The sequence below is a fragment of the Oryzias melastigma genome, linkage group LG16 (assembly GCF_002922805.2).
Source record: "Oryzias melastigma strain HK-1 linkage group LG16, ASM292280v2, whole genome shotgun sequence".
Lineage (NCBI taxonomy): Eukaryota > Metazoa > Chordata > Actinopteri > Beloniformes > Adrianichthyidae > Oryzias > Oryzias melastigma.
The window spans coordinates 30,665,943-30,693,532 of record NC_050527.1 but is presented as its reverse complement, the minus strand read 5'-3'; the positions used below and the strand labels follow the sequence as shown (position 1 = coordinate 30,693,532).

Genomic DNA, 27,590 nt, shown 5'->3' with positions numbered 1-27,590 from the left:
AACATTTACTGAAAACTCTAAAACTACATGTTTAAAACTTTAAAACCACATAAAGGTCTGTGGTGAAGACGCTACAAGGAAAGCGCAGCCACGAGGGAGTGAACAGAGAAACTTTAGTGTTGAGTGTTTTGCAAATGCATATTTAGACTATTATATATTATTTTTCGGGCATATCTGTTAAAGAAAGTGGGAAAATGTCAAGTTTTCATTTGTATTATGCAATGTTTGTACAAAACATCATTGCAAGTACATAAAGTTTTGGACAGAATGTATTGTATGAGTTACAAATCAAGAACTTTGCACACAAATCAGAAGTCACACCCAAACATGCAGACACAAGTTGCAAATCAACAATTACACAAATCAGATGAGTCAATTTTCTCTCCATAAATCCGCTGTGGTGACCCGACCAATATTTGCCAAAAGGTGAAAGTCAACATTTACTTGTACGCACAGCTCAAGTGTAAAGAATCGATGAATAGCACATATTGTTGAGACTGGGGTGAACAGACATTGAATATTTTTGTAACAATTGAGTGTATGGCAGTGCATGTGCTTTTCAGAAATCCTAATGTACATCCATGCCAAACTTGGTACTTGTACCACAAAACGCACAATGTAAAGTTAAGTTAAATACACGCACCTGGGTGAGTGAAATTTACTCTCTGCGTGTGACACATCCCCTGGGGGAGGGGTGAGCTGCAGACACAGCTGTGCTCAGGGGAACATTTGATGGTTTAATCCCCCAATCCAACCCTTTTAATGCAGAGTGTCAAGCAGGGCGGCACTTGGTCTTTTGTATGACTCTGCCTGGATTTAAACTCACAACCTTCCAGTCTCAGAGTGGACAGTCTACCATAAAGCTACTGAACTGGTTGAAATTGCATAAAAATAGTTTGAAATATCAACCTAACTGGCTTCACACAGCTCTGTGCTCCGTCACGCTCACTTGAGGATGTGAAACAGATTTGCTCTGTAATTTTTCAATTGACTGAAAAAGGAAAAGGTTCAACGTCTCTCCTGACTTTGTGTCGGCATCTCAAGAGGATCGTTGACTTTAATAGAGTACTGACTGAATATCGTTAAAAAAGTTCAATAGAGTAAAGCTGACTTGTGTTTGAGTTTTCCTGCTCAACAGGTGAGCTGCTTTCCAGCTCAGAAGAGAAATATTAGCTCCGCTCGTCTCCAGAGCAGCAGGAAGGGCCCGGCTCTGTCAAAGGAGCTCTTTGTGCTGCTGCCGTTTGTTGTTCGGCCTCGCAGGCCTGAGCGTATAGATGACCCTTGTTGTTTCTGCGCAGGCCCGGGTGAGGCAGATGCATTACAGAACAATGGCTGCGTCTCCGAGAAGCCGGTGGTGACTGACTCCACGGGCGCTGAGGGCCCCCACCAACCCCGGACTCCCGCCAGCACAGCTGACCCTGACGCCGCCACGCCACGCCCCCACCTGGTCCGCCTCTTCTCCCGAGATGCCCCGGGCCGGGAGGACAACACCTTCAAAGAGCGACCCTCGGAGTCGGACGAGCTGCAGACCATCCAGGAGCACAGCGGAGCGGCTTCGGAGTGCGGGTCGGAGAGCCCCGAGCAGGACATAGAATAGGCTAGCTTTTTTTTTCCCCCCTTCTTCTCTTCCGTTTTCTCTTTTTCCTCCTCTACTCTTTCAGTCTCTCATTTAAGAGAGATCCAGAAACCCACTTTGACAGTTAAACACTTGCTTCCACCACCATGGCATCTGCAAGCAGCTCCGCAGCCTCCGCCGCCTTCGGGCTCGGCCGGAGGAAGAAGAACCCCGGGCTCTTGGATCAGATTGGAAAATTCTTTGGAGGCGACAAGAAGAAGAAGGGAAAGGTGAGAGGGATCGGGACTCAATCCTTCTCCTGTGTCCGAGCACAGAAATACAGTCCTTTTATTCCAGGTTCTTGAGCAGAGAAATTTGTTCCGACTTTAGACAGTTTGACATTCTGTGTTGATGATTTGATTCTTGAAATTCTGGATTCTCTTTTTTTTTTTTTTTTTTCAAAGATTTTTAAACCTTTTTTAAAGTTCTTGACTTATTTCAATGGTACTAACTGGAGTAGCATTTCTTGGGTTTATTTCTCACATGATGTTTTCTGAGGTAACGCTGCTCGTTCATGAGAACATGTGTCAAACTGGAGAACAGCTTCACTTCTGGTACTGAAGCCTGGAAATGAATGTGCTTGTTATTAGGATGTGATTATTTCATTTTTGTGCGAGAAAGTCCCCTCAGACCTTTAAATGTGCTCATTCTTCTGTGTTACTATTAGACTTAATGATTAAATTATACTATAAATGATCAAAAACAGATTTATTATCACTGAAAATCTCTGTGCTGTAAAACTTAAATAAAAGAACGCCATTTTTATGCAGTGCTGCTGCCGAGGTTTGCTGCAGTTAAGGTACGGTCCTCGATGTTTGTGGTGAAATCTGCGTCTGGCTCCATTTGCACTCGCTCCACCAGTTTAGCCGAACTGGGGTTTGCTTCCAGACATGATGGACTGCTTGGCACTGCTGTCCCTGCTATTAAGAGGCAGACAGCTCAGCCAGAATGGATCTATAGCCTGTGCGGTTTGGGGGCTCCACGCCCAGCAATGCCCCCTCGAGGCAACGACGGCTCAGAAATTCAAGTTTTAGGAGCCAATCAGTTGAACAATGAGGAGTTTATAGGAAATCTCAAGCCCAAGCAACACTTTGGAAACTCTAAAGGGAGAATCAGAGGGTCTATTGTCGTTGAAGTCACATGGTTTATCTGTGTGATATAAAAAATAATCTTTTTTTTTCTCCTCTGCTCCTCCACACTGAGAGCTTTTGTGGTAATTGTCAAAAATAAAAGTCGCTCAACAGCCTGAAAATCTGCATTGCTCCCACGCCTTAACCGAAAATCGCTGTTCAGAGCAGGATTCAGGACAAACTCTTTTCTATTTACACGCCGTGCTTCTGCTGATCAAAAACTGTTTGGCTTGAGAAGTTCAAGACAACAAACCCTGAATTTGCTGCAGTATTTCCACTTTTACCTTGCATGTCATCCTCCAGACCGGGGGTGGGCAAACTAATGACCATTTAATCCACACGTGTCAAAGTCGAGGCCCGGGGGCCGGATTCGGCCCTTCAAATCCTTTTATTTTATTGTTATTAATAGCCTGATGTTATCTTGCGCTTATTTCTAACTTGTATAATTTTGATAAAATATATTGATATGGAGAGTAAAATATTGAAAGTTATTTAAACACAAAATCTTAAATATACTGTAGCTTTTCCATCATTAACACGGTAATTCCAGCAGATTGTGGAGGAGAAAAGCGGCTCCACGAGCCGCTTTTCTCCTCCACAATCTGCTGGAATTATCGTGTTAATGGTGGAAAAGTTACAGAAAATCAAAGAACAAACATTGGAGCTCCAGTGTTAAAGAGTTGAGGTTTAAGTTGATTTATTCTGGAATAATATTTATAGTAAAGGTAAAAAAAAAAAAAAGTTTAATAAATGTTTATCCTGTTCGGTCCGCGCCCTAAAGTGTGTTTTGGATTTTTGCCCCCTATGCAATTGAGTTTGACCCCCCCAATTTAATCTGACTGGAATAGATTATAATTATCATTGATTATAATGTTAATTTTCCCTGTAATTCAGATATCTCCCCATAGAGGGCGCGCTACAAACACACTTGACTTTTGCCTAGGTGCTAAAAGTTGTTTAGCATTTGTATGGTGTTGAAAGTTGTCGTTTTCTGACATTACGTGTCCTTTATGAGTCGGATGTGCATTTTTCCGAAGAAAATATCGATTCTGTAAAATATCGAGATACTTTATTGGGCAATACTTGTATCCATTTAATTAATTAGAGCGATATTTAGTTAGTTATTTGAAAGCAGTCATGTAGCTAAGTCTAAAGAATGAATTTGCTTGGGTAAAAGCAACTTGTGTATGAGATCCAGTTGCAGTGCTTAAAGGGTAACCAAACAGTAAATCCACTTTTTTTGTCTGTTGTCCTCTATAAATGGGGCTTTCAAAGTGTTCTCTGTTGCCAATTTTTTTGCCAAATTAAAATAAACATGTTTAGTTAATGAAAATATAGTCAAAAACTGCCTGTGTGCTGCCCCCTACAGGATGAAAGGAGGTATTACAGTTGAGTTTTGTGATTGGTCAACTGCTGTAAGACCCAGAAGTTCCAAGTCACCATGCTCTACAGCTCCAGTATAGAAGCCCATGCCATCTTTAATTCTGTAATGGTCTGTTGTTAGCTTTAGCATGGCTAGTAGGTGTTTTGCCTTCGGTTGTGAAAAATCTACTGGTTTACCCAACTTTCCGGTGGACTTAGAAATTAAGAAACAGAGGTTGAGTGTGATTGGGATTATATCCAGCAAACTCTGTCCTGGTGATGGATTTGCAATGAACATTTCACCCGAGATTGTTTGTTTAATACGTTAGCTTTTATTTGCTGTGATGCTAGCTGCATTTTACCTCTCTCAGACACGGGTCTTCTTCGAACCTGCAAACCCTCAGCTGCGCTGGCGGCCCCACTGTCAGGCATTGCAAAAGCATTGACTTATATTACCGGATTGGCCCTCGCCTACTTGCTGCTATAGACGGAGACGTGCGCGCACAGGCGCCATTGCTATGCATTGACTTGCGTCAACTGAACACACTTGTTTCAATGTAAGACATCAGTACGGCTCCACTAACTCCACCCTTTTTTTTGGCATTTTTCAAATCTGGGCTGAGAATGTAGTCAACCTCCAACTACCCTGTTTGGTTTCCCTTTAATGTTCTGATCAGTAAATAACGTATTTTACAAGTTTACTATTATGAAAAATGTATTAATCTCCAGATAATCCTCAAGTCATAATTAAAAAACAGTGAGACATTGTTTGGTACTGTCTGGGATATACCTGGATATGTATTGTATCATGACACATGTATCACAATATTGCGATACATGATACAACTCTGGCCAATACACACCCCTAGTTCCAACACCACATTAAAGCAGCATTTCTCTAAATTTAGGTTTTTGTCACAATTGGCACTAAAACAAAAACAGTTTCGAAATAGAAATAAAAACTGCTTTAAAATATATTAATTTTCAGTCAAAATTAAATTAATTTTCTATTCAGATTTCATGTTATTTCTTTCTCTTATGAGATGCCAAAATATAAACCTGACCCGACCTTCTTCTCAAATTTGAGAACCCTTTGTGGCCCCCGAGTCAAAAAGTTTGCCCTCCTCTGCTCCAAACTAATGTTTACTAAAGTCCAACTTATAAAAAAAGCAACATTTCTGCATGTATCACCGAGCTTTTGCCTTCAAATGATGAGAAGTGGCAGGTTTACCCCACCTCTGTTGCCTCTAGCAAAACAAAAGAATAGAAATGCACTAACTTTCTGCTACAGATTTTTATTTTCCAAGCCAGATTTCAACAAAAGACAAATATTTTTACTGTGATTGTTTATATCAAGTCTAAAGCTCAGTCTTTCTACACACCTTGCTAGCTACTATTCTCGATGTTGCCATATTATCCAGGAGGTTTGTGTACATTTTTGAGCTGCTGACGGAACGCATGTACATTGCTGTGATGTTAAACTGTTTGCATGCTCGGCAGTTTTTTGTTTTTTTTTTGCTTTCAATGTTTTTTTTTTAACTATTTATAACTATGGGTTATATATATTCACAAGATGTGGACTCAAATGGTAATTTTTATTGTCGATCATAAGGGTAATTATGCTGAGTGGAGGGACTCTTCATTTGGCATAAACAGTAGCCGTTCAAGCAGAAATGAGGACTCAAAAATCAAAGCGTTTTTTTTCTTTCTAATTTGAATCTTAATTTGTGTAAAAATCAGTGGTACTATGGAGTGCAGGAGTGATTACTGTAATGTCCAGTGGTACTGTGCTTTAACCCTAGTGTCTTTAGTCATGGGGAGGGTTCTGACACCTTGTCTCCCGCAGGTTTTACTCACCTCAGGTTACATTTCATGGACCCAGTATGGACAGAGTAGACAGCGGTGGATCAGTGCTGCTTTGTTCCACCTCCCACTGTGCAACCGTTTGTGATCTGTTCACCTAATCCTGTTCTAAGCTTTTGTTTGTTTTGTTTTTGGATCTTTGCTTAATTAAAACTCTTTAACATCAGCCTCAATGCTCTGTTTGTGTTCTTTTGTGCAATCTAACTGGAATAACCTCTGCCTGTTGAAGTGGTGTTTCAGTAAACTGCAGCCTCTGATTTTGAAAACAAAGACGATCAAGAAGACGTTCGGTCACATCCAATGAGCTCACCGCGAAGCTGAACCGAATTATCCGAGGAAGCCTAATGGAAATGGAGCTACAGCTCCGATAAAACTCTGTAATGGATGACTGCATTGGCTTGTTTGTGTGAGTCTAAACATTAAATTGCCAGAGGAGGATGAAAACAGTCAGTCCACTCAGTCAGCCAAAACAATACAATATTTAGTGATGGACTCAATCTGACTGCATGCTTTCTAAGAGCAGATGAACTCCAATGAAGAGTCGAGACAAATTTTTAGATTAGACCCATAAAATGTTGGGACAAAAGTCTGTATACAGAGAACTGGACTGAAGAACCCCTCCCCCTTCACGTTCCAAACAGGAAGTACCTCCCGTCTCCAAGAAACTAAAATCCTATAGACTTCCATAGAGAAATAAACAGCTATTAGTCATTCTTGCTAACACATGTTTAATGTGTTATTGCTAATTCTAATTTTTTGTTCATATTTTTTCTTTATTGCAAGTTATTGAAGTCTTAATCTAACCAATCAGATGACTTGATAAAAGCCCACCGGCCCCAAACATTTGATTAATTTGATTAATAATCAAAGGGTGAGATATAACTGGCAAGACTGGTTGCCACAGAAACGTTGACTCAGACTAACTGGGACCAATCACTGCTTACTAATGTCGTCTGGCTCCAACATGTCGGCATCCCAGGTTAGAAAAAAGGTCAACTGAATTGACATCATTTGGTTGGAGCCAGAAGTAAGCTATTTTCCACGGGTGACATCACACTCACTTGGTCCAGTTCTCAAGTACAGTCAACATTTGGCACAGAAAGTTAGTTTTAACAAACTTGTTAGGAAAAATGTTGGCTTTCTTATTTTATTTCTTCTCTTAGTTTTTCTTAGAATAAAACTTTGACCACTTTGGCATCAGGGTGAAGGTTTAGTTAAAGCTGTAAGTTGTTTAACGCAGAAAAAGAATTATAAAAGTCACACGTGTGAGTAAATAATCAGCTTTTAATGCTTTAGTGCTTAAAAAAGTCCTACCAATTTGACCTGATTTGTGCTAAACACCTTCGTTTGATGGCAATTATATGTTACAGCACTTTACTTTATTATCAAAATTATATATAAGCACAGACACAAGGATAACTCACTAAATACTAATGGAAATAATATCTAAAACGGTGTTCAATTTTTTAAAATAATTTAAAGCCCAGAACATTATAAAAAAAGGAAATTCCTATCATCTTTTCTTTTTTTCCTAAATAAAAAAAAATATAAACATGCTCCTCAGAATAATATTTCATGGTCTATATATGATTACTTTCTCACGGCTGCTGCATTTACACAGCAGGAGGATTTTTTTTTTTCTTTCAGCTCAATCAATCGGCCGCACACCTCTGCCATTCATTACTTCAACAACAACAACCGGGAAAAGAGGCTTATGTTGATTATGATTGTTACTAAAAAGGTCAGCTGTGATGGAAGAGACATGTGAGTAAGACCGTGAGTAAATGAAGGAGACGCTCATGTGGCCTCCTGCTCTGCACAGAACGGAGGACATATTGATTTCTGAATGCAGAGTTTTTTTAATTGACTTCTGGATAAATACCAACATGTGATTTGAGGATTTTGGCTCTTTTCGTGGATCTGAAATGCACCACACAGCCGTACGTGACAGAAATAATATATTTAATGATTGTTGCTCATCAAAGCGAACGTCAAGTCAGATTGTAGCAAATGTTAGGCAACTGTGGCCCTTTTAACCCTCCATTGTGGCTCTCTGTTCAAGTAAAACAGTTTTTAATTTAAATAGTTAATGTAAAAAGTAAGTTGGTTGTTAATTTAAAAAAACCAAAATAAATCACTTAAAACTTTCTTCAATCCAGTCGCACACATTTGAAGAACAGTACGTATCGCTCCAGGATGATCTGGACTACAATACCCATAATGCACCAACAATCCATCAAGGAGTTCGGCTTTGTAATTTACCAAAGTCAAACATTTAAACAAGTTTGAGCACCATCTACCACAATCTCAGTAAACAGAACCAGAATGTATACTTCCGGCGCACCAGATAATACGATTTTATTTTATTTTTTAACAAATTCAAGGTTCAAAGAATAGAGTAAAGGTCTGATTTATACATTTCTGGTAGACATGGACAAAAAACTGTAAAATTAATCTTTTTTTTCCCCACTGCTGGTATGACACTACCTACTACTACATTTGTAATATTAGGATGGTTCTATATGGTTCAATATGTCTTTTATTTTGAAAGTAAATCATGTGAACTTCTGTCAAAAGTTTCAAACTATTTTAACTATTTCTTATTTTACTTTATTTTTACTTTAAAAAAAATAGTTCATTTATATTAATCATAATAGTAGCAATGACTTAAATACAAATCAGACTTTTATTTTTCTAAAACGTTGTGGTTTCTACTGTTTTCAGTGAGAAATCGACCCAAAATTCTTTTTAAGCGTTGAAGATCATGGAGGTTTCCTACTCTGATACCACCTGCTCATTTTTGATCATGTTTTATCTGTTCCTGATAATATTATTTTCTTTATGTGAAGCTTTGTCATTTACAATATTCCTGCACAGAGGTTATTTCTACATTTCAAACCTCTTTAGCTTCCAAAAGCCCCCAATATGTTCACAGCAAAAAAGGCGACAACAATTATAGCCTCCAGGTGTGACTAACGGGGCATTTTGCTGAAAATAGTCACCAGCAGTGATGAACCAAACCGCTGCGTCTGACTTGGCTGTGACTGTTTAGACTCTCGTCTTCTTAAATGTTTGAAATGGTTCTCATTTCCTTCACACAAACTGCTCTCTAGCTGCTGCTGCTTGATAACTGACGAAATTGAACCGAGACTAATGAGAGAAATGAAAAGGAGAAAAAAAAAATCTAATTTCCTTTGGAAAAATGTGGTGTGAATGTCACATCGGAGCGGTGAGGCAGTCAGGACCACTCCAGGCTAATTTGAGTCATTTTAATTCACCTGGAGGGAGAGACGCACGGGTCAGATCACTTTATATCTGACAAGGAAAAGCAATTGAGAAGTAAAAATAAAACTGTTTTCTAAATGTCAAAGTGTGTGTTTTTAAAACAGATTACTACAGTTCTTCTAAGATTTACGGCTTGAATTCTGAATTTAATGACTACATTTTATTTATTGATCCATGTAAATGTATCCTTTTAAAATATAAAAATATGGAAAAAACTATTCATAAGTTTGTTTAAAATGTTCTGAAGGATTCACACTCATTAAAAAGAGATGGTCATTTATGTAAATGTAGACATATTTTCCTTAAAAAACACTAATTATCTGAGTAATCCTGTTTTTACTTCTGGTGAAAATCTAAGTAAATTGGTTTAGTTGATATTTCTTTTGTTAGATTTGATTTATATAAAGTATGGAGTCATCTGCATACATGTAGACGCTTGTTATGATAAATGAAGTAATATGACTTTCGTCTTTCTTCCTCAAAGCTGGCGTAATATAATGTTTTGGAAAATGCCTTCTACAGTCTTGTTTCATCTCAAAATCGACAATTGCAAAACAAAAACTGAATATTCTTGCCTCAATGCAAAGCGGATCAACCCAACCTAGCTGCTTCATTTACACTATTTTTATAACATCTTTGATGCCGTCATTTTCTGTGGTTTCAAGTAAAAATGTGACTAATTGGGATGCAGCCCTAAAAAAATGGAAAACATCAAAAGTAGCTAATGCTAACAATGTTGATAAATGTTGAGGGATGAATGTTATTGAGGTTTTTCTCATGTAAAATCTTCACATTTACTCTGCAAGTAAATTAACTGAGTATTAAAACCCAAAAAACACTTTAACTGGGGGGCAAGAGGGGGCAGAAGACTTCGTAAGGGTGGCAAATGAAAACAGCTGAGCAATGCTTACAGCTTTTTGATGATTTTTTTTTAATTGTTGTCAATAATGAGGCAAATATTGATTCAAAAATTGGAAGGGGGCAAAGCCTTTTGGTGGTGGGGCAGCTGCCCCCCTTGTCCCCCCCTTAGCTCTGCCCCTGTAGATATGCTAACACGTAAAGCAGTTGCTGTTGTTGCCCTTATGTAAAACGCAATAAAAAAGGTAAATCTTCTTCCAACTGTTTAAAAGAGAATTAAAAGGGTTAAATAAATGGTAAAAAAAAATGCCACAAAACTCTTAATTGACGACCAAATTCAGCGTGTAAGTGTTTCTCTGATGAGTGTCATTGAACATGAAATGATCATTAAGTAAAAGAAGAAAATCTTTGAAGCTGTGCTGGTGAAAACCACTCAAGATTCACTGAAATATGTTTTCATTTGTCAGAAGAGGTCTAATTTTAGGTAAATGGCGCCAGCACCTGTTACGGTCTGACGTCATGTCTTTTTTGAAAACGTCCCAGGAGCCACCAGAGCTGCAGTTATTTACTGGGTGCTCTCTGTATTCAGATTGAAAAGAAGAAAAAGGAGAGCGGAAATAGAGAAGTAGTAACTCATTTACATCCAAAGTATGACTGGTTTCCTGATTTTTTTTTTTTAAATGATTGTTTCCTTCCAATCTCTTTTATTTTCCCTCAAAACAAGGGCGCAGCAGTCACAGAGGTTGCTCTTTTTTTCTGTTGCTTTTCTTTATGCGTCAATTTTCCACATCAGCAAAGATGGCCGTGCAAAACAACACACACACAGACGCACACTGGAGTGAATATCATTAAAGGGTTTCTAGAATCGACAAGAAGCTGACGTCAATGGCGATGCAGTCGTTGAAAATAGTTGCTGGGAGGAAGCTCTGGTTTTTTGTCCTTTTGTGTTTTGTTTCCTTTTATTCCTATAAGGCCGTTTCCAAACATCTATAAAAGGTGGATTAGGTGAAACCTCACCAGCATGTGGGAGGCAGGGAGACGCTCGCCCTTTTTTTGTTAAAGTTCTTTGATGCAAGGCAGTGGAGGTAATGGATGACATTCATAACCTCCCCCACATACACACAGTGATTGTCATGAATCCACTTTGGAGGATAAAATATTGGTTCCCCTCAACCCAACCTGACGCTGCAGAAATATTTACCCCACAGTAACAGCATAACGCATCGTTGGATCAAAGCAAGTCTTATTTAGGCTTTCTATTATGTTCCAATGCGGAGGTCAAGTTCCCACAATGCTGCTGTGTAAACAGATTTAGGTCCATATAATGTAGTGAATAGCTGCACACTCAAAGCAGCTACAGTCAGGATCTGGGAAGCACCAGTGAAAAATGTAAAAAAAAAAACTTTCAAGAAGCAAAACTGAAATGTTGTCTTTGTGTTTTGAAAGTTTTTTTGCTCTAAACAAACCCACTCCCAAATATATATTTTTAAATTTGAGTTTTCCCTTTTGACCTAAAGCTTTATTCTTAAAAATAACTAGTTTGTTTCAGCCTAAAAGGAACAAAGTCTGAGGTATCAGAATAGCTTCCTGTTCACTATGGCTTCTCCCTATCCCTACATTTATCAATCCAAGCAGGAAGATGTGGAAAAAATTGTCTTCAAGACAACAAGACAACATTAGGTCGTTAAAAATATTATAAAATGATCTGGAGGGCCGGATCTGGCCCCTGGGCTTTGACTTTCACACGTGCACTACATAGAGCACTATAATGCGTTTGTCATTTTATTTGCTGTCCAAATCTACGACTCCCATCACTACCAGATGTGTAACGGTTACCTGATCAGTCCCCACATTTGCAAAAGTGTGTTTACTTCTACCTAAACATTTTATGGTCAAAGTATGTCTTTAGATGTTGATAACAATAATAACCTCTTAAAATGTTTATATTGATGAAAATTGTATTTTAATATTTACAAAGAAACAAAAGAAATGGACCATACGACTGTGTCTACCCAATCTGTACCTCCCATTTACAAATGTTTTCTTCTTCTTCTGTTTCGCTTGATGGCAGTTGGTATACCGAGACTTTATTAACTCAGTTAACACAGACATGTTATTAACGGTTAATTTAGCTGAAAAAGCGACTTCATTAGCCCAGGGGGCTTCTCCTTGGAGTAAAATCCCCTAATTTATCCTCTTTTCCTGTTGCTGACATAAAAAATAAAAACGATCAACCAGAGAGAATGACTACAAGCTGTGTGGCTGTCATCTTATCATGCAGTGCTGAGATTTTCACTGCCTATGATGACAACAATATACAGTTGTACAGTGTTGCATTTAGGGGACGCTACTGTAATTCAGAGAGCTGTCATATATTCAGGGGAAGCTCTCCGTTGTTGAGGTAAACATTTAAATTTTGTGATCACGGAGTTATCCGTTGTTTAAACGGTTCGGACAGTCGTAAAGGAGGCAGAACTGTCATTAGATGTTTTTATAAAATGCCTTGAACTTCGTAAAAATCAGTGACATCATATCAAAAAAAGTAAAGAAGTGTCCAGGACACTAGATAGTGCAGCACTACATATTTTTAAGTAGGGAGGGAATCTATCATTTGCTGTTAGCCTAATTTCTGACCACGACCAACAGCTTTGATTGTTATATTTGTTGCTTAAAAGACCCACTCTGATGAAAATTGTTTTTGTGTCATTTTTCGGATGATGGAGGACATATATAAAGAAAATTAAGCTAAAAGTTGTGTTTCTGGGTATTTCTTAATTCAGATCGCTGTGAATCAGGAGCAGACAAAAAAATTCACCTTGTAAAATATTGTATTTGTAATGTAGAAAATATGTTATGTTCCGAGCTCTTATAGTGGCAGGAGGTGAATTTCAAATTAATCTGATCCGTAGAAACTACTTCTAGAAAACGACACAGGTTTTTGGATTTTGGCTAAAACCAGCATATTATTAAAAGGCCACTGAGAACTTCTTCTTTTCCTTTGGGCTTTTCCCTTCAGGGGTCGCCACAGCGAATCAGTTTCCTCCATCTAAGCCTGTCTTCAGCATCCTCCACTCTAACACCAGCCACCTTCATGTCTTCATTCACTGCATCCATAAACCTCCTCTTTGGTCTTCCTCTAGACCTCTTTCATGGCAGCTCTAGACTCAGCATCCTTCAAAAAGGCCACTGAGAACACTGTTACAATATATCAAAAGATAGTGGGCTGTTCATGTTCCACAGATTTGGACACATCAGAAACCTCCACATCAGTATTCCATGAGCCTTCAAATTGAATTCTTCAATGCTTGTAGGTTAACAGTCAATGCAGGGGCTGTGGGATGACTTTTTGAAAATAAGTGCTCACAATAATGGAGCTGACTAAGTGGTTCCTGTAAATGCAATTACACAAAGTGCAAAAATGGGCTAAAAACAACAAAAAAGTGTCAGCAAGGTCCTGAGGTGTTGCTGCATGTATTTTTGTGGCTTTCAAGCCTGGCAACACTCACCACTCCATTACATACTGAATTATTTGTTTCAAGTTATGATGTTTTTTAGGTAAGTAACATATTTTTGTGTTAATCAACTTTATGTTGTTTTCAACATCTGAAACAAGCACTTAAAATATGTGACCTTAAGTATTTAAGTGAAAGCTCCAGCAGTCTGAACAGCGATCTTCTCGTCTTCCCAGGGCTCTTTCCGTGGAGCTCTTTCTCCAGCCCCTCAGAAAGCCTCCGCGACCTCCCCTCGTAAGCGTGGCGGGGAGAACGCCGTGGTCCACTTCTTTCGCACGATCGTGAGTAAACCCTCATGGGATCCCAGCTGCTCTGGGGTTCTCTTCTGCCATGTTTGCCTCCTTGCTTTTCTGCTCACTTTCAAAACCTCTGTGGTCTCTGTCAAATCCTTTTCCTCAGGTGTCCCCTGCCCCTCCCAAGTCTAGGGTGAGTCTGATTCCATTTGCTCAAGTGCTTTTGTGAAGGAAAACGTTTACAAAATTCTCCCCCAAAAATTTGAGTGATCACATTTAAAACTATCTTCAGGGCTAATTGCTAGAAGTGAGTTTTTAAAAAAGAAAAGAATATATTTAAAACTCTTGAGATTTGTGAATTAAAAACCCACTCCGATAAAAATGGTCTTTTAACATGTTCTTGTGGAATTTTTCTGATATATAAATATATATATAAAATATATATATTGTTTATTAATATACATATGCTATATGATATATATATATATAGTTCCTATAGCCTATATATAATTTAAAACTACATATATATAAAAGTAAATTACACATTTATTTAAATACATGTGTTATATGTTTTTATATATATTATATATATATATATATATATATATATATAAATATATAAATGACATTTTAAAAGAAAGAACATCCCGCTCACTCTCCGCGGGAGGTTTCTTCTCTAAGCTCGGGCCCTCTATCAGAGGTCTGGGAGCTTGAGAGTACCGCGTAGTACTGTAACTTAGCTGTTCCTAGCGCTGTCCTTTTCTGGACTGAACTGTCTTAGGTACTTCCAGGGATCTGTTGTAGCCACTCCATCAGTTTGGAGGTTACAGCCCCGAGTGCTCCAATTACCAAGAGCACCACTGTCACTCTCACCTTCCAAGCTTTCTCCAGTTACTCCCTGAGTCCCTGGTGTATATATACATATATATATATACTTTTAGACAAATAGATCCATGAATGTCTTTGTTTTACTACTGGCTATATCTGGTAATGTTAGCTTGGGTTTGTGAGGGGCTGTAAACTAGCGGGAGAGCCTCTATAGGGTTGATGGGAAATAAGAGCATAACTTAGAAGCAAAGTTTTAACGAACTGCAGAAAGTTTGTCCTAGAAAATGACAGTTTTTAAACTTTGGCTAAAACGGCATATTCATAATCAAAAGACGCTCAGATGATCGGAGTGGGACTTTAAGAAAATGATCAAAAATGTTCACATTTGAACTTTTTTCACTGCAAGTTTGTGCTTTGCTGCTTTCTCCACATCCTCCACCCCTCACACCTGTCCCGTCTCCTCCCCACCTGAACTCTTTTCTGTGCTCCACCCTGTGACTCATCCCCCATTCGGATGGACCCTCCTACATGCCACCTCTCCTTCCCATCCTGTTTTTCTGCTGAGTAAGACATGTTTTTTTTCTTGTTTCCTGCCTTATCTCCCTCTTGTTTTTCTGAACCCCCCCCAGTGGAGAGGACTAGCAGCCAAGATAGGTCTGGTAGGTTGTCTTAGATTTGGAAAAGGAAAAGAATCATGGCTCATTAAACTTAAAAAGGAGTCGGGTCACCCCGTCAATGAGCTTCTAAATCTTAAACCGGCTCCATTTCTCCTCCATAATCCGTCCATCCATCAATGATAAGAAACCCTTTCATTCCTTTGGTCCATTCTCCGTTGAGTCATGTTCATTCTTTCACGTCAGAGGCTGACTTATCCATAATAATGTGCGCAGCGTTTGGCGGAGATAACGCCGGTCATCCTCTCCTCCTCATCAGACATGTTTCATCTCAGACTTCCTTGTGTGGGTGCCCTGAGGCAGCGCAGCCTTCTGCTGCATTTGGCAACATTATCAGCACTTACACGGATCCACTCATGAATAAGTGTGAGGCAGCAGAAGGACAGCTGCAGCTTAAAGGAAGGAAATATCATTTCAGGAAGAAAGCGAACAAAATGACATTTTTACTTTAAATGACGGGAAATGTAAATCCCAAACGGTGGATAATGTCCTCCTTTAGTACAACATCTAATTTAAACTATATTTACCTAAAATACATATATTACTTGTGCTATTCCTTGAGAACAAATCTATTGGGAATGTTTCTGTTTTAAGTTGAGGTTTGAGTTTAAAGGAAATACATGTTTTCTACTTTCTAGATCAGGGATCTGCAACCTGAGGCTCCAGAGCCACATGTGTCTCCATTCTGGCTCTTTGGCTTTAAAGAACAATGCATTTGAATAAATGATACATTTGTTAGTCACAGTTTGTCATTTATGTTTAGATTTTTAAACTAAGGTGATCTTAGTAAAATATTTTCTTTTCCTAAAGATGATATTGCTCTAAATCAAGAGGTATTGTGTACGTTGCTGAACCCCCAAAATCCTCACATCACATAACTAAAGGTAAAATATTTAATCTATAATTAGTTCTGTTTGCTATAAGAATAAGTTTAAAGCCCACATTCTTAATTTCTGCCGCTGGCTACCCGCTGTTCTTAGGCAAAGTGCTTAAAAGTTTAGTAACTGCGTTTAAATTAAAAGTGCAAGTACAGCTTGTTTTGACACCTGGTGTATTTTATTTTGAAAGGAACTTCAATGTCCTGTGGTCAAAAGTAAAATAAATATGTTTTTTACATAAAAATATTACACGCTTAAAATCCAATTGTTGAACTGTGGCTCCTGCTTGGTTTTGGTCGGTAAGAAACTGGACCAAATGGCGTTTTATAAGCTACGTTCACGCCATCCGCGGTAAAGTGCGTTTAGTGAAAAGTCTGTGGCTGAATCTAAATGACTTCTCTACCCCTCTGATGTCTCCCTTTTGCTCCAATTGTAGGAGCATTGAAGCTGTAGTGGTGTCCAGAAGTGGTTTTCAGATTTAGCCTATGTATATGCGTGTAAGTGTGCGCTTCAGGCTTCCGCGTTCAAAGCTTGAGTTCATTCGTAGCTACGCACATTTTTAAGACCCTTTTTGGGATCTACGTACAGTGCGTCGAAAGTTAAGACAAGCTGAACTTTAACCAATCAAGACTTGGATTTGCTAGTGACATTTGAATGCTGCCTTATTTAACTAAGAGAAGTGCCAACCATTTGAAAATTGATTGTGGAGGAGAAATAACGGAATTGTTCGATAACTAGTCTTTCGTATGTTGGAATCAAGTTGTGAAAGAAAAAGCCTGGAGCAAGATTATTGAGATTTGCACCATTTCAACACTTCACACCAAGAATCTTCCAACTGTTGGTGCAAGTTAACAACAGAAAAAAAAGAAGTAGCCCCTCCCTGCTCGTCCAGTGTGAACACCATGGGCTATACTCGTGTTTAGCGTGTTCTTGAACGTGCGTCACATCTCCGGTGTGAACATAGCTGAAGTCTTAAAGGTTGCAGACTCCTGTTTTAGATCAACTAACAAAAAGAAAATCTTATCTGACCTCTAGAGATAGAACATAAAAAAATGGATCCAAATACACTGATGATTAAAAAATGCTTCATTATTTTTAATCTGACAGAGGCTTGTAGAACTTTTAATGTTTGTTATTTAATATTCTCCAGACAGTGTGCAGACAAAGAACGCTTTCCTTTGCAGAAACTTTTGTAACTCTTGCATAATTCAGTCAATTAGTGACTTTGCGGTAGGAGGACACAATTATACTTTAAAATCAGGGCACAATTAAAGCTCTCTATCCTCTACAGTAGTGTTTCATTTGCAGGGGTAGAAGTGTACACACATCCATCATCCGATGCAGACGGAGAGTTATCTTCTGTCCTTTGTGGTCCTCTCTGAGGCTCAGTAACTTCCTAAAACTTTTACTATCTCGGGCTATAAACTAAAAAGTAATCCATGCCTCTCATTTGAAATGTCGGCCACATATAGACAACATCTTAGAGAATATTTTGACAAATTGAACCTGTTTCACTTCCAGGGTCCTCAGAAGTCAACCAAGAAGGCCGGTGCTGGAGATGGCAAAGGGTCCCTGACTAGAATCTTCAAAATGGTAAAAATGAGTTTTGTTTTCCTTCTGAACAGCTGAGGTTTTCCTTTTTGTTTCTTTAAATGTTGCCTAATTACTTTAATAGAGTACATTCTATGTGTTAACACTCTTTCCCTGGTTTTCCTTCCTGCCTCAGTGATGGCTTCAGCAGCAGAGTGAGTAAGCCATGTTTGAGAGATGCGTTTAACACCCTGCATCTGTTCATGGTGATACATCTGGACACGTCACAGCTAAAGCAGCCTGCAGCAGATTAATAAGAGGCTTTTTAGACACAAGATTGACCATTAAGCTGCTGCAAGCTTTGTGAAATTGCTGATAACCGTGCTACACATGCTCAGTTTGTTCAGATTAGAGCTGCAGCTAACACACTCTACCTGCTTCACAAGTGGCTGCTTTTGCATGATTTTCATCTGTCTGGACTTTCAATTTCTACAAAAGTTAGTGGTCACCAAACAGGTTTTTTAGACAAGGATTGAATGAAAGATTCAGGCAGCATTTGTCCATGTTTTTTTTCCTGATAGTGGCTGGTTTGGGACGACCCAATGAGCTACAGATACAAAAACACACAACCTAAATGCATCTGTTCTCACTGTTTTACATTTGCACATTGTGGTACACATTTCTTAATTTTGTCTTTGATTTTTCTTTTAGCCAACTCCTCATAAAGTACTTTAACATATTTTAGATTTTTGAGCTCAGGAAAATGGTTTATTGCGTTTTTGAGACGTAAAAACTTTGTTTTTGAGATTTATTTACTGTTTTTGACTGATTTCTAATGCAATTTTTTAAACATGCGCCAAAGTTTGCAATAAAAGTGTTTACTGTTAGTTTGGTTTCCTTAACACAACGTTGCATAAGTGTTGCAGGAATCTAAGGCGCATATCTCAAAAATAAGCAAACTACAGTTTCAGTATTTGTGGTTATGTTCTCAAACATTTTACACAATTACTTTTAAGTCTTTACACAAACACAATGTAGCAAAGCAATTGCCTCTAATTTTTTGCACTTTTTGGCTCTGCAAAACTTATTTAAAAACAATTTTAGAGGTTTGAGACATTCCTGCATTTATTTGTTTTTTTCTATTGGGGTTTTTTGAAATGCTTACAACTGAGAACATTCCAAATTCATGTAGTTTGAAACTTTGTATTCACAATGTGCCACAAACCACTAATTAATTTATTCCAAACAGACTTAAAGTTTGAGGGAAAAAAAGAAAAATACTGAAGGAAACCAGATAAATGATGAGACAAACATAAGTGTCTACCACAAGCTGTTCCTATAGCCTGTTCAGAAAGGAGAGGTAGAACGTAGGAGTTTAGTTAGTCTCATTACTTTGTAAATCAGTCTTTATTTATAAAGCACTTTTCATACAATAGTAACACGAAGTGCTTTACAAGCGTAAAACAGTTATAGTAAAAATTATGAAGTATCGAGAATGCCCTCCCAAACTCACAAACCGAACAAAATGAAAGGTAAAATGATACAGCACTAAAGCTTAAAGCAAATAAAAAGTAGAAATTAAAGTGGAAATTTGACCCTTCATATTGCAATTTATATTTTCTAATAGGATAAAATCCTATGGAAGCGTACTGTATTCCATTAAAAAAAAGTTTTGTTTTTTTTGTTTTGTATTTCATACAATAACATTTTTTTGTGTTTTTGAGCCAATTTTTTGCAGATGAGGTTAGTGTCCAGCCTGTTTATAGTTCTTTAAAAAATTAGAGCAAAAAAACCCAATTAAACCCCCAAAATCCCACAATTGAATATATTGCACTTCTATACAATCTGTCTCCAGAAACTTATCAAACCTATCCTACTATCTCTCAACCTGTTTTTTTTTTAATTCTTGGGAACCTTTTGGAAGATTTATCAATACTTTTCAATTATAATTTTTTAGATTTTTTATCAATTTCAGCATAAAAATGATGTGAACGATTTTACCTACATTTCAGTTCATTAAGTATCCTAAAATTGGTCAAATATGGCCTGGGCTCAGTTAAACACTATGACTCCATGCTTTCCTCAAAGCGTTTCTCGTATTCTGATAAAGCCAGCTCGTTCAGACGAACATTCGATTCTCGTGTTGCTCTCTGCAGCAGGCCCATGTCAGCCAGTTGGCTTTTAAATGTCATACAAAAGAGTGGCAATCTTTTGGCTCTGGCAGTTTAGTCCACAGGGGTTTTAAAAGGAGGCCCCTCTGACTGTACTGCAGATTAGTTAGTTTAGCAATTACTGACAGTGGGCAGAAATCCATTTCTCCTAAAGGCTGCAAGCTCTTTGTTGTAACTAAATTTGCTGTCTCTAATCTACAAGAGAGTAAACAACTGTGGAGGTGATGGACCTCTGGGATGCTTGTTTATAATATCTGATTTAGCTAATTAGTGTTTGTAGCAATATACTTTTCCTTTCTGGAGGGTTTTTCCACCACAAAGAACGATCCTCGCCAGCCAAGTGGAAATGATGAAACCGCCTTAACGTTTCACATTTAATACTTTCAGTTTCTGCTCAGTGTCAGATTTAGATCTCAGCACCTTAATCTAAAATGTGTCTCTTTCTCCGATAATGAATTTCCTCTGAAGTGATTAGAACAAACGCTGAGTCTTAACTTCTCAAAGAAGCAAACAAGCTTTCCTCATCACGAGTTATCTTCTCAGGTTAGCCATAAAGATTGTCTCGTTTGTAAAATCTTGCTGCCTCAGCACTCGTCCCGATATTTAAGACATTGGGAAGAGAAGAAAAAACGTTTTAGCTTCCAGGAAAAACTTCCAGGAGGAAAAAAATATTGCAAACTTATTCAGATTTAATGAGACGGCTGGAAAATAAAGTTTATAAAGATGCTTGTATTTGCAAGAGCTGCAAAACAAAAAAGCCTGTTGAGATTTACAGGTTTTGTTTAAAATTTTGAAATAAAGTATCAGTGGAATTGTGTTAAATTGTGTCATTAGTGGTTTTGGTTGTACTGTAGGTTACAAATAAGTAAAATTGTGAGGCTGTGATTTATAATTCAGCTATAATTAATTTCTTCTTTTGGGAATAAACTTTTTTATGTTCAGTACCAATTAAAGTTCCACCTAAAACGTTTTCACAGTCCTCCTCAAAGCTCTAATAATATATTTTATTATTTGGAGTCATATTACAGATTTGGCCATTATGTCATGACTAATACTACCCTGTTTGATTTCCTGGGGGGCGTCATCTCTTGTTATGAAACATAAGCAGGGCAGCTAATCTGCGTGATTAATTCATTCTTAACTTGAAGGGCTTTGTTGTGGATCATAATTACTTTTGTTCTGATGATAACGTCCATCTGTGGAGATCTGGCGTGAGCAGGGCTTTCATTTTGTGGCCCAAATTATTCAAATCTATTCAGGAATCAGCTTGGCTCTGTTTCCCCTGCAGAGGAGATTGGCTTCAGGATACAATGTTGAAGCTGTCCTGTAATATTAATGCTGCGTTCTGTATTATCAAGTGAATATCGGCCAGTTTGATAATTAAATTCAAAAGAAATAACAATAAAGCATTCGCTGACAGAATCTTAATTCAGGGTAAAACACATTTTATCTTTTTTTCCTACATCATGCAGTAAATTTCTAATTAGGTTTTTAGGGCTAAATTCTACAGAAGTTTATTTTAATTCTATGACATGCTTTCTCCTGCCTTTATTTTTAAGTCACTAATTATTTTTATATGTAAATGTTAAAGAAATTATAATGATACCTACTATCCTTTATTTCTTCTTTTCTATCTAAATAATTAGATTTTTTAGCTCCTGAAAAAATCTATCGACTTTTACAGAAGTAAAGTTTGATGAAGCTCTGAATCTAAACATTTATGACTCCGCCCATCACGGGATGTCACTGAGGCAGGTTCATGAACTTTAGGGTCAATAGATAAAATGTGTTTTTGTTTGTCTACATTTCTAAGTTACACATTTAGACTACGGTCACACAGTCCAAAATGCAACCTAAATGTACGTTTTTTTTTCGCAAATTCGCCAAGTGGTCATGGAGGTTTTAAGAAAAAGTAAAAGTAAGTGGCTGCACAGTCCAGTGACCGGCGGGTGGTAGTAAGTCAGCGGGATGATAACTGGCTGATAGGAGGGTCTGCAAAGTCCCCCAAAACCATCTGATGATGGCCCGATTTCAGACTGCCACCTTCCAGTCACCCCCCCTGCCACCATCCAATTGTTAGAAATTGTACAGTATCAGGGCGGGCACTCAACGAGGGCTGTTGACATAGGCTGGGGCCCCGGCGATGGCCGGACGTCAATCTGGTGATCCCGGCCACCGTGAGTCCAAATGGCGAGCTGGCATTGATGCTGCACAAAACTCGTCATGGCGTTGATAGCACCACAGCAACTCTGAGACCTGTGTATTGGCGAATTGAGGTTAATGCTGAAAAGAAAAGGAAAAAGTTAGAATATTGTGCTTCCTTTGGAGGCATGTTGTCTAAAATTTGTAAAGTGACAAGATTATAGCGTGTTTAAAATCAGAGTTGCGAATGGTGCAGTATTGCCCGCTTTTTACATACCCTCTGGCTACCGGGCGGCTGGCGTCGGTGGCACTTGATATGGACGGCCGCCATCCGGAGACATTTACACAATGTCCAATCAGAGCTGCTGCTCACCGGCAATCCAGTTGTCATCCGATTTAATTATGGCGTCATCCCCAACACCTGATGGCCGCCTCACGGCTGCCATCTACTTTCATCACCATGCAAACAATTTTCTTGCAAGAATTTATTTATTTTTTTTTGTAAATATAGTTTATTGAATTTTTGTTTTTTTTATAAAACATCACAACGTTGACATGTTTACCCTCTTCCTGAACCGCCCCTATGGTCATATTCATAGTAACAGAAACAATAGTCACATGTTTCACGAATGGACAATAAATGAGTTATTCAAAAATGGCAATACATAATAATAAAGTACAATAAAATGAAATAATAAAGAATAATAGTAACAATAAAAACAATAATAATAATATAATTTAAAAAACCTGATTTAATTTAATGAAATGTTAAGGATTCTGCTGGTGCCTCTCTTTCACATGGGGCAGTTGTATTTGTGACTGTAGTATAATAACTACACTACACTACGTACATGTCAGCAAAGTTCTGCTGCTATGGGGAAATGGAGACATTTTATTTTACGGATCACCACGGAATTTGGTACTCATGTTTATTACCACCAAATATGCACAAAATATCATTGCTGCTATGACCCATTATATTCACAAAGTCAGAATGTTTAACCCTTTACCTGCCTCCCCAATCAAATGGTAGAAAATATATATTTTTGAAAACATTGTGTGTGTTACTTTCCCAATGCAATAAGCCGCAGTTACATTAGTTTTTAATTTTTTTTATTGATTTTGTCTTGGTTGGGTGGTTTACAGGGTTTGAAAAATAACCCGCTTCAGAATGTTATTTTGGTGTTGGAGTTCAGGTGGATGCAAGTATTAGAAAATGGTAAAATCAATAAATGCCAATAACAACTTTATTCATCAAATGTTTTTATTATTTAGATCATAGTAAGCTGTAGAATGTTAAATATCTAAAATAGTGCTTTGTGCCTGTAGTTTGTGCTTTTCTTGTTTCTTTTTACTTTACTCATAAAAGTTTAAATTAAAAAATATCGATGACCACCATTTTCTTACTTCTTTATTTCTTTACATAGAAGTTGTCTTCCAAACATCAGTAAAGTTACACTTTATTTTCTATAATGTATAGTTTATTCAACTTTCAGACAAAGTTATAAGCCTGACTGCTCAAATTGCTGACATTCAACCTAAGCTGACTATTTCTCACAATAGTTGACTTTACCTACAGCTTAGTGTCAGTCTCTGCTCTCATTAGGCTGTGAGGAAAGAGGATAATAAGGAAGCTGAATTCTGCTCACAATGACAGTTTATCTGTCTGATTTATTAATAAAACCTGATTAAAAACTTTCACTGTTCACACCTGAAGGGACAGTATATTACTATCACATTTTCTACACTACAAGGCGCATTTGAAAGCCTTAATTATCAAAAAAAACGACAGTGCGCCTTATATTTGGATTAATTTGAATTACTGATGAAAAGATTTTGAGAGGTACACGGCGCTCTGTCAAATTTTTTCACGAGTTGCAAACAAGGTTGAATGTTATTGTAAATACGCTAACGTAGCCAGCGTGTCATGGAGTTAGCTAGTCACAGAAGGCTACAGTTTGTTTTAACAATATCAGTTTTTTCACAAGCTGCTAATAAAGTTGCGTGCTATTATGAATGCGCTAGCATGGCTAGCATGTAGCTGTGTCGGCCTGTGGTTTTTTTGATTGTTATTTTTGTGTTAATAACAAGGTTGGGAGTTAGCGTAGTTACAGCAACATTGTTTTAGCTGTATTAGTCTATTTTGTATAAGTTTGAGTGTTATTATGATTCCGCTAACATGTGTAGCTGTGTTGGACTTTTTATTTTACTGACTAGGTTGTGAGCTAGCATAGCATAGTCACAGTTACATTTTCTTTAGTTGTATCGGCCTATTTTGTATGAGTTGCAAAAAAAGTTGTGTGTTCTTGCAAATGTGCAGTGTTGGGGCTAATGCATTACAAAGTAACAAATTACTGTAATTGAAATACTTTTGTCAGTAACGGAGTAGCAAATTACAGTTCAAATTTTATATTTAAATTACAATTACTAGACTACAGAAACCCTCATTACTTCATCACTCACATTTTGGTGCAGTAAAACCATCATATGTGACTAATAAAACACATTATTTTGTGTAAACACTTGGCTCTGACATATTCAATTGGTTAAATGGAGCAAAACTGGCAAAAGTAATAAATAAAAAACAGAATTAGTGTTGCATGCGTACATGCATGCATGCTAAGTTGGATATATTAAAATGAAGAGAGCAGGAATATAGATATAGATGAATTCATAGGGACATTTGCCAACTATTCATATTATTTCCAAATTCTTAAAAACAGTCAAAAACTTTTCAGTTAAGTGTAAGTTATGTCCTAGAGATTAACTCCTTTTAGTTCCCTATAGAGTCAATCAAAGTTGGGATTTACAGGTATTGTGAATAAGCTAATGTGGCTAACGCTTTTAATGTGGCTAACGTGGTACAAACAAGAGTCATTGTAATTCCAGATATTTAAGTTTGAATGACAAATTTATCTGACTCTTTAATGCATAATAGGTGTGCCTTATATATGACAAATTTAAAAACAGACCATTCATTGAAGGTGCGATTTATTATCTGATGTTCCCTATAAAGCGGAAAATGTGGGACTCAATTTTTGTAGCTCCATTTGTTCACTAACTCACTGAATCATCAGAAAACTTGAACAGAAATCAATGTAAAACGTTCCCTCATCTGACGGCGTGTCTGTTTTACAGGGAAGCAGGAGTTCTTCTCCAGCCAAACGCTGAAGAGCGCCTCAACCGCCCCTTCCAACAGAAGGTGGACGTCCTAAAACCATGGGGGGAAACAAGAGGAAGAAAAAGAGGAAAATGACCAACCGTTCACACCCACCTTCCCAGTCGCCTTCAATAACACCTTAATGTTCGCTAATTCTCCCTTCTTCCCCCTTCAGTACCCTCTCCGGCTGATAGATAGCGACACAATCTGTCCCTCGCTCGTCCTGCAACTGTAAAGCTACATCTGTGCCGCCATGTTGTGAAGTGTCCGCTGAAGTTGACCCTGAAGCCGCTCACGTGTGCAGCCTGAATGACCCCCTCCCCCACCTGCCATGGCTCTCCTTTCATGTCTTTTTTTCGTGGCGTCCCAGTTCGTTTCCTAACAAATGGTGGCTAAACCAGAGCACACCCGGGACAGTTGAAGGATCGGGCCGGCACAAGCAGAACCGACCAGCTGCTGTCGCCTTTGGCAGACTGAATGGAAAGACTTGGGTGGCTTTGCTTTGGAGAAGAAGAGTTTTTCTGTCCCGTCTCTTTGTCTGCGTCGCTTTCGCCATCCTGTTCCAGGTCTCAGAACAGGCACCTTGGTTGTTGTTTTTAGGAGAAAAATTAACAGGTTTGTGAGAGCCATTTTGGTCCAAACGTGTTTTTATTCACCTCTTATGTTGTAGCTTTAGCAAAGTGTCCTGTCATAGATGTTGAGTGTTGATCGTAGCACACAAGGCTGACTGTGGCTTTCATGCCAAAAAAAAGAAAAAACTTAAATCAAAAACTAATAAACCTTTATTTAAACAGCATTTGGCCAAATTTGGACTCTTCATCAGTGCTGTGATTAAAGTTTTCTGATGCTTTCCTCATCATTTCTATGCACTCAAACTGTAAATCAGAAGATCCTGCCTCACCTTTAGACCGCCGGGCTGTTTTTTTAGGGGTTTTCGTCCTTTATGGTAGAAAAAAACAAACACTCAATTTCAAAAAGGTGCTCTGGAACTAACCCTGTAATGACAGGTTACAGTTTTCCTTAAGAATGTGTATGTTTTCTGCATGGAAAAGACACAAAGATTTCAATTCTAGGGAAGTCCAGCCTCATTTGTTGTGCTTTTCCAAAAGCGAGCGTGTGTGATGTGTAGCCTCCACCCTCCATGCTTGTGTGCTCGAGCCTTGTGAGTGCAGCGTGGTGTTTTCGCTGAATGGATCCTGGGAATGAATGTAAACAACCTCCTCATTATTGTATGTGTAATAAAACATGACCAGCCACTTAACTGAAAATAAAAAATAAAAAAAACTACAAGCATGAATGTGCGCTCTTTGTTTTGAATGAAGCATCATTAGGATGAGGAAAAAGCCTTCTGCAGCGAAGGGAAGTGATGTAAGTGGGTCGGGTCAGAACCTCCCTGCCAACAAAGGTATGAAATGTCTTCTTTTATCATGCCAGAGTGCATGACTCATGAGGTAATCATTATTCAGATCAAACTTTTGGAGCTGGAGCTCCCAGTGTTCTGGCCCGGGGGAACAATGGGAGGCTTTTTCGTCATGTCCTTGTAAACAGGCCTGCTGCCGCACTCAAAAATGTGAGTGCATTTACCCAAGAGGACGCAACAAAAAAGTTTGGACCTCTTCTTTTTTGTCCATTCAAACATGACGCTCATAGACACAGTTTTTGGGGGGAAAAAAAAGAAAAAATGCATTGTGAGTTTTGAGTGACGTGAGACTACAATCAATAGACTGCAGCTCTATTTATCTCTTTATATTTTGTTGAAAACAAAGCTGTGATGTTGGCATGTTCTGAACTGCAAAAAGAAGCAATAAAACCAGATGGAGAACTTAACAGTTATTAAAAATAATTCTGATTATTGCTGCTAAGTACCATTGACTGTTTAAAAGAACTGGACCGAGAAATGATAGAAAATGACTTACTTTCAATTCAGTCGACCTTTTTGCGCAATACAGACATACTGGAGTCAGACGATATCAGTAAGCAGTGGTTGGTCCAAGTTGGTCCGAGTCAACGTGTCTATGGCAACCACTCTCGCCAATCAGGAGTGAGCTTGATGGGAGCTCACACCCTTAAGGGTAATTAAATCCTAAATCCACTTTTTTTTAGATGTTGACCTCTAAAAATGTGTCTTTCAAGGTCCTGTTATTGCCAAATTTTTGACAAATTAAAAAAAAAACCTGTTTAATTCTTGAAAATCTACTCAGCAACTGTCTGTGTGCTGCCCCTACAGGTTGAATTGGGGTATTACATTTAAATTTCATGATTGGGCAAACCATTGAAGTCCCACGTCATGATCTGCAGCTCCAGTAATGATAACAGTCCTGTTCCCAAGCTCCACCCCATGACTAGATT

General features: G+C 38.2%; 2 protein-coding genes across 7 annotated transcripts in view; both read left to right on the top strand.

Moving 5' to 3' along the window:
• The window catches only part of LOC112140509 (myelin basic protein), a 90,091-nt gene extending 88,455 nt beyond the window's left edge, over positions 1-1,636 (top strand). Inside the window, exon 4 of the mRNA XM_024263497.2 lies at positions 1,299-1,636. Within this exon, the coding sequence (XP_024119265.1) occupies positions 1,299-1,597 (299 nt within the window). The 3' untranslated portion in view covers positions 1,598-1,636. The remainder of the gene's footprint in view (positions 1-1,298) is intronic.
• Positions 1,578-26,538, top strand: LOC112140510 (myelin basic protein). Of its 6 annotated transcripts, XM_024263499.2 has the most exons (7): positions 1,578-1,845; positions 13,802-13,906; positions 14,025-14,051; positions 15,316-15,345; positions 17,760-17,831; positions 17,965-17,983; positions 25,220-26,538. In XM_024263499.2, the coding sequence occupies exons 1-6, from the start codon at positions 1,723-1,725 to the stop codon at positions 17,965-17,967; spliced, it is 360 nt and encodes a 119-aa protein (XP_024119267.1). In that variant the 5' UTR covers positions 1,578-1,722; the 3' UTR covers positions 17,968-17,983; positions 25,220-26,538. The 6 variants fall into 6 exon arrangements, with proteins under 6 accessions (XP_024119267.1, XP_024119271.1, XP_024119270.1 ...); XM_024263503.2 differs by lacking the exon at positions 15,316-15,345 and having other exon boundaries at positions 17,769-17,831; XM_024263502.2 differs by lacking the exon at positions 15,316-15,345.
• Positions 26,539-27,590: the final 1,052 nt, after the last annotated feature.